This window comes from Alosa sapidissima, chromosome 20, assembly GCF_018492685.1.
Source record: "Alosa sapidissima isolate fAloSap1 chromosome 20, fAloSap1.pri, whole genome shotgun sequence".
In the NCBI taxonomy this organism is placed as follows: domain Eukaryota; kingdom Metazoa; phylum Chordata; class Actinopteri; order Clupeiformes; family Clupeidae; genus Alosa; species Alosa sapidissima.
Genome location: NC_055976.1, coordinates 836121 through 854745, shown reverse-complemented (window position 1 = coordinate 854745; position 18625 = coordinate 836121). Strand labels below are relative to the sequence as shown.

At 38.8% G+C, this 18625-nt stretch overlaps 2 protein-coding genes across 2 annotated transcripts in view; both read right to left on the bottom strand.

The window, feature by feature from the left end:
- Nucleotides 1-4853: 4853 nt before the first annotated feature.
- On the bottom strand, nt 4854-5819 carry LOC121694410 (olfactory receptor class A-like protein 1). Its single transcript, XM_042074572.1, has one exon. It carries the CDS (start codon nt 5817-5819, stop codon nt 4854-4856), a length of 966 nt encoding a protein of 321 aa, XP_041930506.1.
- A 10383-nt stretch (nt 5820-16202) lies between these two features.
- psma5 (proteasome 20S subunit alpha 5) overlaps nt 16203-18625 on the bottom strand; it is a 35734-nt gene continuing 33311 nt past the window's right edge. The window contains exon 10 of the mRNA XM_042074574.1: nt 16203-16661. Coding sequence (XP_041930508.1) covers nt 16584-16661 — 78 coding nt within the window. The 3' untranslated portion in view covers nt 16203-16583. The remainder of the gene's footprint in view (nt 16662-18625) is intronic.

Here is an 18625-nt window from a genome sequence, read left to right as displayed (position 1 = left end):
ACCACCCTTAGTGCTTCACTTTGAATATGAATGTTTCAAATAAATCTGTGATTTTAGTACCCTCTAAGATTAAAAGGTGACAGGGTTGGTGTAAATAACAACTAATACATTGGTTTACCAAGCACATGAGGCCAGAAGTCTAGAGCGGAGCCCCAAAACATTTTTGGTATGTGAGCAAGGATGGATTACTGAATGAGCCTACCGAGTCCTTATGCATCTGTGTCCAGGGGGACAGTAGTTCATAATCAGTCACTGTATTAATACATAACCTCACTGTATTAATTTATAATATGACATTATAGTGTGAAGTTGTCAATTATCGCCAAGCACAGGTGACTCCGCGTTGTGGGAGGGGGCCCCCAAATCAAATTCTGCTTAGGGCCCCCAAAAGGCTCGGGCCGGCACTGTAGCTGCAAAATATTGGGCTTGGCGAGAAAGTTTGGCAATTTCTTTTTACACAAGTGATGATGACCCTTCCCTGTGGAATGATGACTGCCCCCGTATCTATTTTCATTTCTAAATCAATATCAGCTACACAAAATGTTGCTTTATACAGGTCAGAGTCCTCACTTCACAGTTGAAATGGTGAACACCTCCAACTCTGTCTCTTCTTCAGCTTCCACATACTTTGTGTACTTCTTCTGACGTCCTGCCCTGTGTAATCTTTACACCCTCTGTCTGTGCCTTGGCACGACATGCCTTTTTAATGAGTTACTTTGCAACTGTAGCAGATCTTTATTCATTAAAGCAAATAAAGCATACTCGTCACCTGCATTGGGTTCTCTTTATTGCTCTACTTTTTCTGAATGCCCAACAAACCATTGTTTGAAAGTAAACTTTATGTTTAGGTAATGCTGTATGCTGTGAATGATGTACATGACTGCTCAAAAAGTGTTATGATAAGATGCTTGTTTAGTATTTCAGTAATACATTCTGTATTGTGTTTCCTGTATTGTAGTTTAAATCAGTTAACAATCAATTAAATACACAACTTCTTACAGTTATAAAATATTCCCACTAGGTGGCAATCATATGGTTTATAAAGGCTAGTGTCTTGTTAATGATCATGGCCATGAGGGAATCACATGTAGCCCGCATGTAACTTGGCAGATAATGAACCAAAATGTAGTTGTATGTAACAAACACGACTTACATAAAGTCTTAATGCAATATATTTATGATGTGTGGTAACTTTCATACAAACCTGTGTTTGCTTAACGGGAGCTAATCTCTATTGCTATCATGACAAGAATTAGCAGTATGGTTAGTTATCAAACATCTCAAAGGACGCCACATACGTGTACTTAATGTTCTGAAGAGTATTCCAAGTATGTGGTTTAGTGATAAATCCGAGTAAGTTAACTCAGAGTACGTGGTAAACCTCCTACAACAAGAGCCCTATGCCATTGTTTTGTTAGGTGAATGAAGCCATATTAGAAGGTTAACTTACTCTGAGTTAACTTGTAGTAGTATGGTCAGACAAGAGCAACATTTTGGATGTCATACTACACACCATGTTTGAAGGACCAATGGCAATGTACATCACCCTAAAAATATCATACAGTGAGGTTTGGAGGTGGAGGCGTCATGGTTTAAAGGAATGATAAAATGATAAATGGAGTTTTTTTTTTCCGGGAGAATCTTGGCGTCCACCAGGTGAGATTTGGGTAGACCTTCTAGCAGGTCAACAATCCAAAGCATGCAGCAAAGAAAACTCACAAGAGGGACCCTTGGAATCTTCAAGATTTAAAGACCACCTGTTTAGATGAATTGGCCAAAATCACACCTGAATACTGTGACTGATAAGTTTAGTCATACAGGAAATATATTAACGTATAAAGGCTTTTCCACAAAGTATTTAGGGAATTTCAGTAGGCACGTTCAATCTTTTTTTCTTGTTATTCCAATTTATTACTAGCCTGGGTGCCATTCTGAACTTAGTCCCGCTCACAACATTTGAGGTCGGGAAGTTTGGTCTGGCATTGCTCCATTGATCGGGCGGACCAATCAAATCAGGCTTTACGATGATGGACAGGTGAGCAACAGCGCCTGGTCTATCACGTCATCTGAGCACGCTTAGATGTTTGAAACAAAAACGCTGTGTCTAGAAGGATACATGGCTTTTAAGACCCCATATGGAAAATGCATATTATTTAATGAGGTTTTATCACTGAAAACGATTATTTCTGAAAACTTTGGCCAAAGTTGAGATGTTGGAAAACGTGGGTTCACTTTCATCAAGGGAAATCAGCACTGTTGCATTGCGACAGGTTGCCTCGTTCGTTTGAAATCTCTGATTGACCACCTGTTCGAGGGATTTGCGACAGCCTTATCCAGCTGTTTAACATGTTTGTAGCATATCAGTGCAACAGAATTATTTTTTAAAACGGAGGGGATATAGGCTATCAGTTTTTTCCTAATAGCCTACTCTACTACGTATCTCTTAGATTTCGCTAATGAGTGTTGTAGGCTAGGAGTTATTGACGGCACTAACTTTTACAAAAGACCAGAAAACAATGTTAAGGCATTTGTGGAGAAGAAGAATGGTTCGTGTGTTTTCTTCCTACACCTCACGGTAAGCTATTTCGTTGCTCTGGTTGGTTAGGTCTATCCAATTGAGTGCATAGGCACTGTATCGGTTGAAACACGTATCGGTTGAAACACGCCCCATAATTACGTCCCAATGGAGCAGTAGGCCTATCAGACTCATATTCTGACTTGAATTGAGTATGACTACGTCAGGCTAATTTATTACACAAAACTTTTTTTTTCAGGTACTGATTTCATGAGCTGTCGTAATCATCAAGATTAAAACAAAAAATGGCTTGACATATTTCACTTTATGTGTAAAGAATTTAGAATATATGAAAGATTCACTTTGAAATAACTTACAGTATGGGAATTTTTTTTTTTTTTGAGATGCACCTGTACATAATATTTAGGCAATATTTATTTTAGCACAATGGACTGTCAACAAGGCATCCAAACGAATGGCAAACGACTCCCTTTAGCAGCTGGGGTGCCAATAAATGTACAGGACACTCTGTTTCTATTGTCTAGTGATGATATATGTAACATATTCTGTTCATGTTTAAGATAAGATAAGATAATCCTTTATTTGCATTGTTAGCGTCCAAGACAGTGAAGGAAACAAGACTTACAGACACCCGTCCCCCGTCCCCGCCCATACATCTTCAGTAAGACATACAAGAAATACACATTCCTTGGGCATGCTTCCCTGCACCATACCTGTTCGACCATTAACCGTATGTTATTTGCACACCTATGAAGTAGATCCATTTTGTTGGCCGTATCACACTTGTATATTAATTCGCCGAACTCGTTGTGAAGTTTAAATGAACTGTCACGTTGCATCCGAGCTGTAAAATGCAGACGTTCAGAACATTGCAACATTGTAGCATATGACGGAGGTGGATGACAGCAGGCTAAGTAAAATAGCGATGTTTCAAAACTAAAGTTCATCAGAATCTTGGGATACGCCCGCTTGGAGAGATAGAACTAACGACTGGCCTTTGGCCGTAGCAATCATCCATTTAGAACTAGTAACGGCAGTTTGTCCTGCAAGTTGAGAAATTAGTTGATATGTGTCGGAAGAAATTAGTTCTACAAACAAGACAGTTTTAGCGATTAAAACGTTAAAATTGTAACAGGAAATGAACACAACGCAAGTGGCAACATTGGAATAAGCGGGATAATGGACTCCACGGTGGTCAGTTCACATAAATGAATGCACTACGAGGTTTAAAGGGACACCAGGCAAGCCTGATGCTTTTTCTCTACGAAACTCCCCCTCGCTCGGTCTGAAGCTCTTTTCTTTTTCTTTGCGTCTTCCGTCAAGGGTTTTCGCTGCTTCTTCGCCGGCTCTGCCATTATACACACGTTTGCAACAATCTCTAGTGTCTTGTTAGCCTGCCTCTGTGCTGTAAACTGATCCTGCTTCGGTCGGCGGGTAGGATACACGAACTTGCAAGTGGGATATTCTTCCTACAGGCAGTAGGGGCGGGCGAGAGAGCCTTCATTAGCCCCGTAATGAGTCATTTAACCATATACCGACTTACGAAGATGATTAATTAACACGAAAACGTTGCCTGGTGTCCCTTTAAACGGCCCTCCGCTTCGCGTCGGGGCCGTTTTACAACCTCGACCGTGCATTAACTTCTGTGAACAGACCACCATTAGCACCACCACAGTCCATTATCCCCTAGCCTACTTACATTGTCCTTGTGTAATGTATAAAAAAGTAGTCAGTAAAACATTTCTAGTAGTTCAAAAGTGCCTTGTGCTCTATTGGGGTGGTGCTTATCATACAATCTAACTGCAGCAGGTAGGAAGGACCGGTGTTGTCTCTCCTTTATACACATAGGGTGTAGCAGCCTGTCACTGAAACAGCTTTTCAGTGTTGTCAGAGTGACATGCATTGGGTGACACTCTTGAGCATAGATGTCAGTTTAGCTACCATCCTGCTCTCTCCCATTATCTATATTGGGTCCAGCTTACATCCCAGTACAGCACTATTGTGTATATTGTGCCTCACAGTTCAACATAGGTTACTGTAACAAAATCAAATTCCACCAGCCTTGTTCGTGTGACTAATAAACAATCTATTTTTTCACATCAAAACAAGACTGCTTTTCACATTTTCACCGTTTTTTTTTGTTTACATTAAATAAAAATGACTAGTCACATAAACCTGAGCTTAATAAGTACAAGCATTTTAATGTCTTAAAATGATCTGTGTCTATCATATATATATATAAATGTCAGTACAAAAAAATTACATGATCAATTTTCTTATTGAATCCTCCACTGATACTGAAGTATGATGGATGATTTTATACAGAGGAAAGAGCCGTCTCTGTGTTTAGCAGAAGCTTCTCTTCAAGCTCACATTTCAGAAGTTTCTTGACTTTCTTGTTAGAGACAATGATGACAAAGGGGCTAACGGCAGCATACAGTGATGAGAAAAAAACACGCAAGTCTGACACCACTGATGAACTCATAGTTTCCTTTACTGTGAGTGTGTACACCCACAAACCATTGTCCACACCATAGAATATCACATACAATGTCACCAAAGTTACCACTGTAATAGCTGCCCTTCGCTCTGAGGAAAGGCTTCCTCCCCTGTTGCATGTGCTCTTATGGACACTTTTGACTTGATGTGTATGATGGTAGAGGAAAAACAAAATAATTAAACTGGCTGTGGTCATGAGTGCCATGGGCAACACATCTCTGCTCACCTGGGCTGCTCCGTTGGCATCACGTGAGAGCTTTGAAGGAAAGCGCACAAAGCAGAACTCCACATTAATGCCATGCTGCATAAGGCTTGAGTTGTTTCTTGAACTTAAAGAAAAAAGGACAGCTGCTGAGCTCATGGATGTGTTGATGAGCCACAGCACTAGAAAGATGCAACCCAGGTTCCTGGCAGCGAGGGCACGGACAGCAGCCCAGCGTGACCCTGGAGCAGCAGTGCTCAGGCACTGATAAGCACTGAGCACAAACGTCAGCCAAATGGAGAGTGACCGAGATGTACGATAGAGAAATATTACCGCCTTACACCCAGTGTCGCTAAAGACGTCAGATAGCTGGAAGGTGGCAAGGCTTTCCAGAAGGCAACGCACCCCCACCACTATCAGGTTGGCAGAAGCTAGGTGCAACACGATGGCATCAGCTGGCAAGAGATGGCGCTCCTGGTAAGCCAGTCGTACAAATGCCCAGATAACTATGCTGTTACCAGGGACACCCAACAGTGTTAGAGATAGGTAGAGCAACCCACGGGTGAGTATCTCAGACTCCATTTCTGGTCATCCAGATCATTACTTTTTTTATGCAAAGCCAGGTTCCATACACAGTAGATAGCTATTCAGGTTCCATAAAGCAATGTTAGTATGACTAAGAGCAGAGGTCTTTTTTCATAATAGATTACTAAAATGCAGAAAATCTAACTTTTCTTAACATATAGCATTGCACTATATCTAAATGTATTGCAAATTATGTAGCATATCAGAGACATCTATGAATTCCTTATGGCAATTTCTTGAACTAAATGAAGGCACAGCATTAAAATCACTTTGTATCTCCTTTGTATCTCCTATCTCTCCTTTTATACCCTTACAGAGAGGTACAGTGTAATGAAGTGGCATTAATTTCTTGTTTACATTTGCCAGTGATAGCTGTAAACTATCTGACTGAATGCTTCATTAATTCACACACGACCAAATAGTCTCATTAGTATCAATAACAAGACATGAGAGATGGTAAATAATCTGGGGTGTGTTTCAGTGTCTCTTAGTGTTCTAAGATGGCTCATAACTTAGACGTAGTGTTAATAAAAACTCTCTATGATAACACTTTAGTTAAAATTAGTATACTAATTAACCATTGTAAACACCTTAATGTAAACATAAACATTATGCATTATAACATAATTACAACATAATGCATTATAGTCTTTTCTAACTATTCATAAATAGACATGATGACTGCATGAGCTAAACATGTTTAGTATGCATGTTTTTTTATATATATATATATATATATATATATACAGCTGGAGTAGATATATAAGGAAACAGTAGGTAAAAAAGACACTGTGAAACTGCGACAGACAAATGGGAAGATTGAATTATTAAATTAATTAAAAATGAATAATCATGGAACACTAAAACATGAAACAATGACTAAAATGTTCACAGCTCTGGAGCCAGTTTCACAAAAATAGACTTTGACTATGGTTTAAGGTTAGTAGATAGTCTGACTTCATAATATACATTTAAACTAAACCATTGCACAAAGCAGTTTAGTTCTTGACTATCTTAAGTAGGACTATGGTGCAATGAATTCTGGGTAAAGTAAGACACTTTTCAAAATTAAAAAACATGACCTGAGTTACCACATCTAACCAGCCGTGGCCTACTGGTTAGCGCTTCGGACATGTAACCGGAGGGTTGCTGGTTCGAACTACGACCAGGAATCCAGGAATGGCTGAAGTGCCCTTGAGCAAGGCAACTAACCCCTCACTGCTCCTCGAGCACCGCTGTTGTATCAGGCAGCTCACTGCGCCGGGATAAGTGTGTGCTTCACCTCACTGTGTGTTCACTGTGTGCTGAGTGTGTTTCACTAATTCACGGATTGGGATAAATCAGAGACCAAATTTCCCTCACAGGACCACACGGATTGGGATAAATGTAGAGACCAAATTTCCCTCACAGGATCAAAAGAGTATATATACTTATATAACCATCATATACTCAAAAGAGTATATATACTATATAACCAACTCAGGTCAGATTTAACCAAGCAAAACAGGCTTGTCTTCAGGTCAAACAAGATGAATATGGCGCATAGGTCTTTAAAAATGACATTTCAGCTATGGTATTTTCATCTTCTACAATTTATAGGTCTTCTTTTAATGTTTTTGTTTTAGATAAGCAATCATAGGCCATATTATATAGAGAGTGTTACCTTTACCTTCACTAGCTATCCACTGCGGTAGCCTACGTTAGGTCATCAGTGGTGGCTGACATATTCCCAAAGCAAATATACAATAAAATAAGGTATGTTATTAAAAATACAGTGTTATTTTATTCCATACAACAAAGTAATTGCAGAGAAAGTCAAACCTAAATGCGGCTTTAGCATAGAACGTTACAGTGAATGTTACCAACGTGCCAAGTGCTGTGAATCTGTGACGCTTCCGATATCATTAAACAGTGATATTGATTGGTTGTCAACGGTAAAAACGTCATTCTTTTCGACAATATTTTGATTTAGTAGCTACTAACTATGGTGTACCTTAAGTAGCAATGGTGCTACAGAAAAAGAATGCAGTGTTAGTTTAAAAATAGTCTGTTTCAATGTAAGGTTTAAGACATACTTTACACCTAAACTTACGACCGACCTAATGTTGTGCTGGTGCAACTGGATGCAGAGAGGTAGCTCACCCCTCCCTTCAGTATTCCCAGAGAAACTCCACACCGTGTTTTGTGCCATTGTTTGGGGGACAGGCTGCCCCCAATTTGTTTGTTTTCCAGTTTTCAGAGCCTGGGCTGTCTACAGAGACCATTTTTAGTGTACTCACTGGATGGATAGCTAGCAGATTGTGAGGAGATGTTTGCATTATTACATGGCTCTTCAAAATGCTGTAGAATGCTCCATTCACTTGAATGGGCCTTCCCGAAGTTCAGAGGTCTGATAATTTTGTATAACAGACCGTTGCTATGTATAACAGACTGCTGGGTTTTGTGATTCTTATTCCTGTCTTTCATATCACTCTGCAAGTAGTCCGGTCACTTCTTGCAATGGAACTTGAGCTTAATCTCTCAAAAACTGAGTTTTTGGTGTTTCCAGCTAAAACAGCTATTCCCCGACAGATTAACATCCAGCTTGACTCAACTTCACTGACCCCAACTAGATTGGCATGTAATTGGCGTTGTAATTGATGACTGACTTAACTTCTCTGAGCGTGTAGCTTCTATTCCAAAATCATGTCGGTTTATGCTTTACAACATTAGGAAGATCAGACCTTATCTGACACAAGATTCCACACAACTTCTTGTTCAAACCATGGTCATCTCCAAGCTGGACTATTGTAATTCACTATTAGCTGGCTTACCCGCTTGTGTAATAAGATCATTACAGCTGTTTCAGAATGGTGGAGCACGTCTGGTCTTCAATCAGCCAAAGAGGACACATGTACCCCCTCTTCTAGTTACTCTCCATTGGCTCCCTATAATAGGCAGAATTGAATTCAAATCTCTCACTTTGGCCTATAGGACACTGACTGGATCTGCTCCTAGTTACTTTAATTCAATAATCAAGGCGTACATCCCCAACCGCCAACTGCGGTCTTCTGATGAGCGTCTGTTATGTCGACCAGTCATAAACACTAGGTCTAATTCAAGACTCTTTTCCTCAGTAGTTCCATGTTGGTGGAATGAGTTGCCCAGTGCTTTCCGTTCCTGTGGTAGTTTTGGGTCATTTAAGAGGGGTCTAAAGACATTCCTGTTCAGCATGCACTTAAGCGCTTCTTATGCGTTATGGTTTGTGTAATATGTTTTTTTATTTCCATTAGGCTGTTGATTAATTTGGCATTATTGTTTATTATTGATATTCTCCTTAATATAGTCTTACCATGTCATTTGTTTTTTTTTATTATTGATTGAATGGACATTATTGTTTATTATTGGTTTTTCCCTCATTCATTTATTGGTTTTTCCCTCATTCATTGCTTATTTCATTAGGCTATTGATTGAATTGATATTGTTGTTTATTATTGCTATTCTCCTTATTATAGTTTGACCAACATTCTAATCTGTCCCCTGTTAAATTTGAAATATTATGTTGTTTTTGTATTTGTGTGTCGCTTTGGACGAAGGCGTCTGCAAAATCCCATAACCATAACCATAACTTCATTCAAAAGTGAAAGCAGGCGGTTGATCAGCTTGATTCAACTTGTAAGAATGGTGTCACTTGCGCTCTTTGGTGCTCACAGTCCAGGACCATAGGATCAGAGAGACAGGCTGGGCTACTTCCTGGAGACTAAACCCAGGGATTACAGGGCACACTGAATACTTTTAAACTTTTTTATTGTGGTGGAAACAAACGACTGACGTTTTGACGCACTGCGTCTTCCTCAGAGTCAAACCATACTGGTAACATTGCATAGATAATAAAGACCATTCTCCTCTCCTTCTCCCAAGACATTGGTTAATAGTAAGGGGTGGGTATTAACAGCATTTAACCAGTACAAGCATTCGTAGAAAGAAAAGTAAGCATCAAGTACATCTTTGGTCAGTGTGAATTAGAAATACAAAAGAGTCGAAATAAATCAAAATAAAAGATGACATTGTTGGACTGTGAGCACCGAAAAGGCCTGAGCACAAGTGACACCCATCTTACAGGTATAGTTGTGTATCATCTGCATAAGAATGGAAATTAATGCCATGGTTCCTAATTTCAGAGCCTAGGGGAAGCATATATAGAGAAAATAACAGGGGCCCCAGTACTGAGCCTTGAGGCACTCCATATTTTACCACAGTCTGGGTAGATGGTTTATTATGGACCTGTACAAATTGTCAACGGTTAGAAAGGTATGATCTAAACCAAGCGAGTGCTGAGTCTTTGATGCCTATCAAATTTTCAAACCTATGAAGTAGTATGTCATGGTCTATGGTGTCAAAGACAGCGTTGAGGTCCAGAAGGACCAGTATTGATTATTATCAGCAGCAATGAGGAGGTCATAAAAAAAACTTTAACTAAGGCTGATTCAGTACTGTGGTGAGCTCTGAAGCCAGACTGACATAATTCCTGGATTTTGTTCATATGTAAGGCACCAATTTGTTTGGACACTATTTTTTCTAGTATTTTTGACATGAAAGGGAGATTAGATATAGGCCTGTAGTTGGCCAGGTTGTTAGGGTCAAGGCTAGGTTTTTTGAGGGATGGCTTAATAACAGGGTCATTCTACGAAAACGTGCCATTTTATGTCCCTCAAACAAAAGTGTCTTGCAAAGCTGAATTAACAATATTTTATACATAATTATTTTATATTTTAGGAAATACAATAATGGTAAAAATAAATTATTTACTTTTTAAGAATTCATCCTTTTTTTAAAGGATTTTAAGCACTTTTCATATTAGGTATATTGCAAAAGCTGTAAAAATGGCTTGTCCCTCAGTATGACTTGTCTAGTATCACTGGCTATTTAGGATAAAAAAAGTCAAATTATCATAAAAATAAATATACGTATAAAAAGCCTCAAGTGCAGAAAGCCTCAAATCAACATTTTACATGTGTCCCCATGTTGTCGTCAACCCTGTTACTTTTGGATAAATCCCCTTTGGAGAAAATTAACTGTGCCAAAAGTTACATCATTTTCAGGAAGTGATATCACCTGCATTCCAGGAAGTTGATAGTGAAAAGACCAGAAAAGTGTCTGACAGAAGGGGACAAGCTAGTTTCGTCAACCCTGTTACCACAAAATCATGCATTAAAAAGTAATTTGATTGAAAATTTAAATGTAAATATTTAACAGCATTTTAACCTCTCTTGAATGCACACCATGTGGTGTCATGGTGTCCACCACATGGCTAGTAATGGCTGCCAATAACAATATTTCATCAACCCTGTTACTGTCAACCCTGTTACTGTCAATCCTAAAAATGAATAATTCATGTGTTCAACACCAGAATTATTTATGTAACACATAATTATTTATATAATATTCATGAATAGTTACAAGAGCACTCATATTATTTTATAATAATATATGTTTTTCTTGGTAATAGGGTTGAAATAGCACACATACCTCCATTGACTATTTGTTAAGTAAGTAAATAAATAAATAAATACATAAATATATATATATATATAAATAAGATAGCCTGAGATGGCACCGCATGTTTTTTTTGAGAGGTAAGAATCTACTTCATCCAACAGTACTTTGAAAATGAGATATTTTAAAAGCAAAATGGCACGTTTTCGTAGTTTTTTTGTCTTAAACGACTGTGGTACATGCCCTGATAGCATTGAATTATTTATAATCAATAGAGCAAAGTATTATCCAGGAAGGGGAGAACGGTCTTAAGAAGATGAGTAGGAATAGGGTCTAGTAGTATATAGTAGTATAGTATATATACTTTTTTGATCCCGTAAGGGAAATTTGGTCTCTGCATTTAACCCAATCGGTGAATTAGTGAAACACAAACAGCACACAGTGAACACACAGTGAGGTGAAGCACACACTAATCCCGGCGCAGTGAGCTGCCTGCTACAATGGCGGCGCTCGGGGAGCAGTGAGGGGTTAGGTGCCTTGCTCAAGGGCACTTCAGCCGCGGCCCACTGGTCGGGGCTCGAACCGGCAACCCTCCGGTTACAAGTCCAGAGTGCTAACCAGTGGGCCACGGCTGCCCTCAGTACTAGTAGACTAGTAAACTAGTTGTAGATTTTTATTGTGATTGTGTGAAATTGTGGAGGTGAGGTCTAATATGTCGATAGGTGTAAATTAATTAAATGTTGTTCGAGGTCTGATCTGTGATTCTATTATGTTTTCGCTATCGTTCAGCAATGGAGTATGTGTATTTGGTTTAACTGATTGGTTATTGATCTTATCTCTAATTGTTTAAATTTTGTCATTGAAAAAGTTCATGAAATCATTACTGTTTAGGCTTATAGGGATAGATTGGGTTACTTCGTTATGGCTCTTTGTCAGGCGGTAGATCGTGTTAAAGAAGCCCTATGCAACAATTTTAGCAAAAATGACCTTAATTATGCAGGTTGAGAGTCCATCTGATGGTTCTACAACACTTTTTGGGTCGTTTGGTGGGTGCCTCGTCTTCCCCTAGTGCTTCTCCGCAGAAAAAACGAGTATGCAACTTTCTGGTTTCGCCCCGAACAAATCCGGATATGACTCAGCGGAAGTATCCAATCGCGTCTCAAAAATGTAGTCAGATTGTAGTTTCTAAGAAGACTGCAAAACGGACTCCGACTTGGCTTTGTTGCTGTTGAAATTGTAAGTAGCCTACCCTTGGGTGACCTTCGTTTTTGTAATGTGGTTTTGATAGTCTCTTGAACAATGTGTTTGCTCGACCGTTTTATTGTGAGCCCTGTATGTGTTTAGCTTGGTTTCTTGATGACTAGCTTGCTAGCTAGTGGGGGTTTAGCGTAGCAGTCACTTGCTACCGAAGCTGCAGGGGGAGCTATGTCGTGAAAAATGCGAGCCCAATTCAGGCGAAAACCCAGAAACAGCAAAGGAATAACCAGACCTGCATAGGGCTTCTTTAAAGAGAAATGTTGTATTATTTTTATTTTCTTCAACTAGCGAGGAATAGTAGGCTGACTTAGCCTTGTTGAGTGCTTTTTTGTAAGTGATAAGGCTATCTCTCCATGCTTGGCAAAAGACTTCCATTTTAGTGGTGCGCCATTTTTGTTCTAGTTTACATGCTTTTTGTTTAGGGGTTTTAGTCTGTGTGGTATACCATGGAGCACGTCTTACTTGTTTTCTTTTTTGAGCGGTGCTACAGAGTCTAGGGTTGAGTGTAATGCATTATCAGTTAACAGATCGACCTCGGCTGGGTTAAGGAAAGGGCCTTCTGATACCTCCCGAGTCAGGAATGTGGCAAGGAATTTTTCTAAAAAGTCGGCATTCGTTTTTTCAGATAGGCCGCGGCTGTAGTATTCAGCTGAATTAGGTACTGCATAGTGTAGTGTCATCTTAAAAGTAATTAGATGATGGTCAGTTAAGGTGGGGTGTTGTGGTAAGATTGTTAACTGCTCTATGCTTATGCCGTATGACAAGACTAGATGGTTATCTCGGTATGTGGGTGAATTAACATTTTGGCAAAAACCGACATGGTCAATTAGGGATTGAAATGCAATTGTGAGACAATCGTTCACACTATCTATATATGAATATTAAATATTGGGGGGGGGGGGGTTGACGAACTACAACCTGGGCAAAGGTAGGACCGCCACTGACTGTAGCGCTATCCTATTGCGTGCAAAGGGAATTTGAAAGACAACCACTTATACCGCCCCTTGGATAGAGCCCTGCCAATGGTGTGTCCCTCTGAAAGGATCCCGTTTCCAGAAAACCAAGTGTTGTCAGCACTTGTAAGGGCAATGCGTGGCTCCTCGCCGTGTCTCTCTCCAAAACCGGACCCAACTCAGCAGAGTTCCAAGCTCTTGGAAATCTGGAACAGCTGATAAGCCAGTCATCATCATGGACCAGAAAATCATAGTGATCTGTTCCCTTCGAATTCGGCCTTTGGCTAGATCCTCTAATAAGGCCAAACCTGCCATTGTCAACATTGTTAATCATTGTACCATTTTGTGCACACTTTTATGCACTCAGCTAACTGCATGATGATAGCAGAGTGGGTTAAAGCGGAGCTAGTCAAGGATCTTTGATGATGGGTTATTCCCATAAGCTCAAAGTGGCAATAATATGTAAATGAATTTTGCATGTAGTGCGAAGGATCGTAAAAACAATTCCTAATGCAATTTCAATGCATTGCCTCTTAAGTGTCGCCAACTGACAGAACTCCCTATAAATGTACATACACCAGAAATTAAATTGCTGTGGGGGAGTGCACACTCACATTGATTTCACTCTTGATACATCCGACCATGAACATCAAAAATAGTGTACCCACGACTTTTGTGCATACAGTACATAAGCTTTGTACATTAGGTCCCAGGAACTTAGAAAGAAGTGCTTTCGATGTATACAACTGGTAAAATTTAGCACTTACATCAGATGTGTGCATTTGACACACATCACCAGATGAGAGTGCATTTATTGAGATGACAAAATGTAATGGGGTCACAGAACCAAAGGTGGTTGCACAGTGCTCATCATCACCACTTGTGGATTTCTTTGTTCTTTAACAAAGTTAATACCATAAACCCAGTCTATTACTGGTAAAAAGAAAACATTTAAAAAATCTTGTTAAATGCAGAGCACATTTATTCAAGTTTGGATTAATTTCCATTTCCACTTGCTATGGAGAGACACTTGAGGATTAATCGTACACAATATTTATATTGTTCCAGTCTCCATTGAAGACATGAGTCCGTTGTAAACATGTTTGTCATTTATTTTCCTTGCCTCCAGAGATGTGAAATCAATCCACAGAGGACATTAGAACTCATTAATTGCTAATGAGGCAAACATAAATGAAAAACATGTTTAAAACCCACATGTTACATTAGGAGGGCTTTCAGGAACCTGGGACATCATTTTGACACACTGAGCTGAGCTGTAATATCAGATGTAATATACATACATTATATTGACTACATTTTCTAACATTATGTTGTATGTTGGCTTTGGACTTGGTAGACCAATTCAGTATGAACTGCACAAATGAGAGCAAACCTATGTCATGATCTTCATGCAGTCACATAATAGCACCTAGGTTTGCCATTTTTGGTCTATTCTCTACATTTGACCCCCGCCCCTCACCCTCCCCAGGGCATCGATGATTAATTTGCATAACAGAATGACTACATAATCTGGAAAAAGTTCCCGACTATATTTGAGAGATGTTGTTAAAGTACAAGTAATTTTACCCAATTGCCCATTCTACTTTTTGTACAGTTTGGGTTTGGTACATCTATAACATTTGAATTGTAAAAATAATGGGATTTATTCAGTATGGTATGATACCGAACACATGGGCCCGGAACATTTATGACAAGTGAAGTAGACCAAAACTAAGGAAAGCAAAATATAGGGCAAAGATAGGGGTCATTTACTTTTAGGTCACATTTTCATTCATTGGCATCAGCATGCTGGTCTAACAAGTAACATCAATACATGTTGCAAAATGTTCTTTGTCGTTTCCTTCACCTGAGACTGAGGCACATTCCTGACCGGTCCACCAGTTCCTTCTGAAAGGATCCTGTTTCCAGAAAACCAAGTGTTGTCAGCACTTGTAAGGGCAATGCGTGGCTCCTCGCCGTGTCTCTTTCCAAAACCGGACCCAACTCAACAGAGTTCCAAGAGGATAGCTCTTGGAAATCTGAAACAGCTGATAAGCCAGTCATCATCGACCAGAAAATCATAGTGATCTCCTGTTCCCTTCGAATTCGGCCTTTGGCTAGGTCCTCTAATAAGGCCAGAACTGCCATTGTCAACCTATTAATCATTGTACCAATTTGTGCACGCTTTTATGCACTCAGCTAACTGCATGATAGGTTATTCCCATGAGTTCAAAGTGTCAATATGTAAATTAATTTAAATTGATTGATTTTAAATAGTAATGGCTTTTGCACGTAGTGCGAAGGATCGTAAAAACAATTCCTAATGCAATTTCAATGCATTGCCTCCAAGTGTCGCCAACTGACAAAGCTCCCTATAAATGTACGTACACCAGAAATTAAATTGCTGTGGGGGAGTGCACACTCACGTTGAGTTCACTCTTGATACATCCGACCATAATCAAAGATAGCGTACCCATGACTTGTGCGTACACAAGCTTTGTTTTTTGTGTTTGTCTTTGCTTAGAAAGAAATTATGCATGTGGATTTTAAAAAAGCATGCTATTGTAGCCAACTGTGTTATAAATTGTGAAGTATTATTTTCCCCAGAAAGAAAAAACATTCATGGCTTATGGCCAGAAGTGTATAATTCAGTTTTCATGTCTATGATCTAAATAAAAACATTTGTGACAAAATATGTAAGAAAGGTTGGTCTGAAATACATTTATTAGGACAGGATATCAAAATGCAGAAAAGCCCTTAGATGACCAAACAATACAGACCATCTTGGCACTTGGTCTAAAACATGGCCACCCATGTTGCTTAGGAATACAAATACCATTTTTTGTGTTATACAGAATTCATACAATTGATTTATGGTCAGAGAATTATCTATATGGTGAGATGCAACTACACACATCTAAGAAAAGCATATGATTAACGTCAATATCACTCAGTTTATTTGTACCAAGATATCCTCTTAAGCTTTACTGAACTTCCACAAAAAAGAGATTATTAGAGATGTTGGACAGCCAGATATGAGTGCTTTGTGATCATCCAGTTGCATCAATTAAATCTCTCAAATGTCCTTGATGACATCTTCCAGCTCCTCTTTAGAGTACATGTGAAAAGTCTTTCCAGGCTCCACTGTAGCAAGCTAAGGTGTGGGAAAAGAAAAAAGTACAATTTAGGTATTAAAACTATGCGCCCATTAACAAAAGCTTTGCCAAGCCCCATAGCACATTAAAAGGTACTTTATCTTAAAATTCATGTTGCCAAGAGTTAATAATGTTAATAATAATAATAATAATAATAATAATAATAATAATAATAACTAGAAATGCAATTCCAAGGAATTACCAGTGCATGAAAATGCTAAAGTTGTGATGTAAAATATCATGTATAGTTAAAACAGATAATACAGAGATGGTTACTACGGTGATGCTAGGATAGACATGGTGGTTGCATAGCTTAATAAAAGTTGATAGTTTAAAAGTTGTTGATAGACAGCTAGTTTAATATAGTTTAATGATAGTTTAAAAGTAGACCGTTTAAAAGTTTAAGGTAAATAGTTTAAAAGTTGTTGACAGACTGGAAGTTTAATGAATGTTGATATTCAAATAGTTTAATGGCTGTGTATAGGTAGATATTTGACGATAACTGAAAGTTGGAATGGCTCTAATGTTTGCTAACAGTTATGCTAAGATTTTTAACTATGCTAACCATGCTACTTAGCTAATGTTTTATAGCAGTGCTAGCAATGCTAACCTGCTAACCATGCTACTTAGCTAATGTTTTCTAGCAGTTTAATGAATGTTGATATTCAAATAGTTTAATGGCTGTGTATAGGTAGATATTTGACGATAACTGAAAGTTGGAATGGCTCTAATGTTTGCTAACAGTTATGCTAAGATTTGTAATTATGCTAACCATGCTACTTAGCTAATGTTTTATAGTAGTGCTAGCAATGCTAACATGCTAACCATGTTACTTAGCTAACTTAACTAACATTTTCAAGCAGTTTTGCTAAACATTTTCTAGCAGTTTTGCTAAACATGCTAACTATGCTAGCAATGCTAACATGCTAACTATGTTAACCATGTGACTTAGTTAACAAAGCTTATCATTTTTAATAGTTATGCTTCATGCTAACTAACATGCTAACTATGTTAACCATGTTACTTAGCTAACTTAGTTAATCATTTTTAGTAGTTATGCTAACTATGCTAACTAACATGATAGCATGTTAACTATGCTAACCATGTGACTTAGCTAAACTAGCTAATAATTTTTAGCAGTTTTGCTAGAAAAAAAGCCATTCATGCTTTAGACCATTTTAATTTAAAACATTTTAAAAACAAAGTACCGGTTCAGGCATCGTTTCAGCACCAGCACCGTTTTAAAAGTATCGATTTAGCACCGGTATCGGATAAAACCCAAACGATACCCAACCCTAATTACATGTGAAATCTATGAACTAATCATGTTTTGGTACTTGTTGTCTAGCAGATACCAGTGAGAATTGAGTGTGCATAATGCAATTCAGTGAGACAGTTAGAATCATATATGCCTTTCAGCGTGACTTGTTTTTGTGGAAAACATGCTGGACTGGGCGGCGGTCATATTTGCAAACACTGTCCACTCGCCTATGTGGTGCACCCCTCTGGTTTATACATCCACTTATGTTAGCTAACTGTATCTGGATGTGTTGCTATCAGAGCAAGACGTGCATGACATGCAGTGATGCCTTGTATAAACGAAATAAATAAATAAATAAATAAAACGCCATTTAAGCACCGAAATGAGGCACCGAAATCCACGTTGTTATTCGATGCAGTTACTACCGTTTGTGTCGGCACCGGTGCCATATTAAAACCGTGTTTCGGTGCCCAACCCTACATGTAATATACATTTTATGCAACCCCACCCTCATCTTGCCTGTTCATAATTCTGAGAAATTCTTGAATTGTGTGCATGTGTGCGTGTACATGTTTATGTTTATGTGTGTGTGTGGGTGTGTGTGCGTGCATGCATGTGCATGTGCTTGTGTGTTTGCCTGTTTATGTGCATGTGCATGCATGCATGCATGTGCTTGTGTGTTTGCCTGTTTATGTGCCTGTG

Excerpts from the sequence above, each read along its gene's own strand:
- LOC121694410 (XM_042074572.1), bottom strand. The coding sequence starts at position 5,819 with ATGGAGTCTGAGATACTCACCCGTGGGTTGCTCTACCTATCTCTAACA.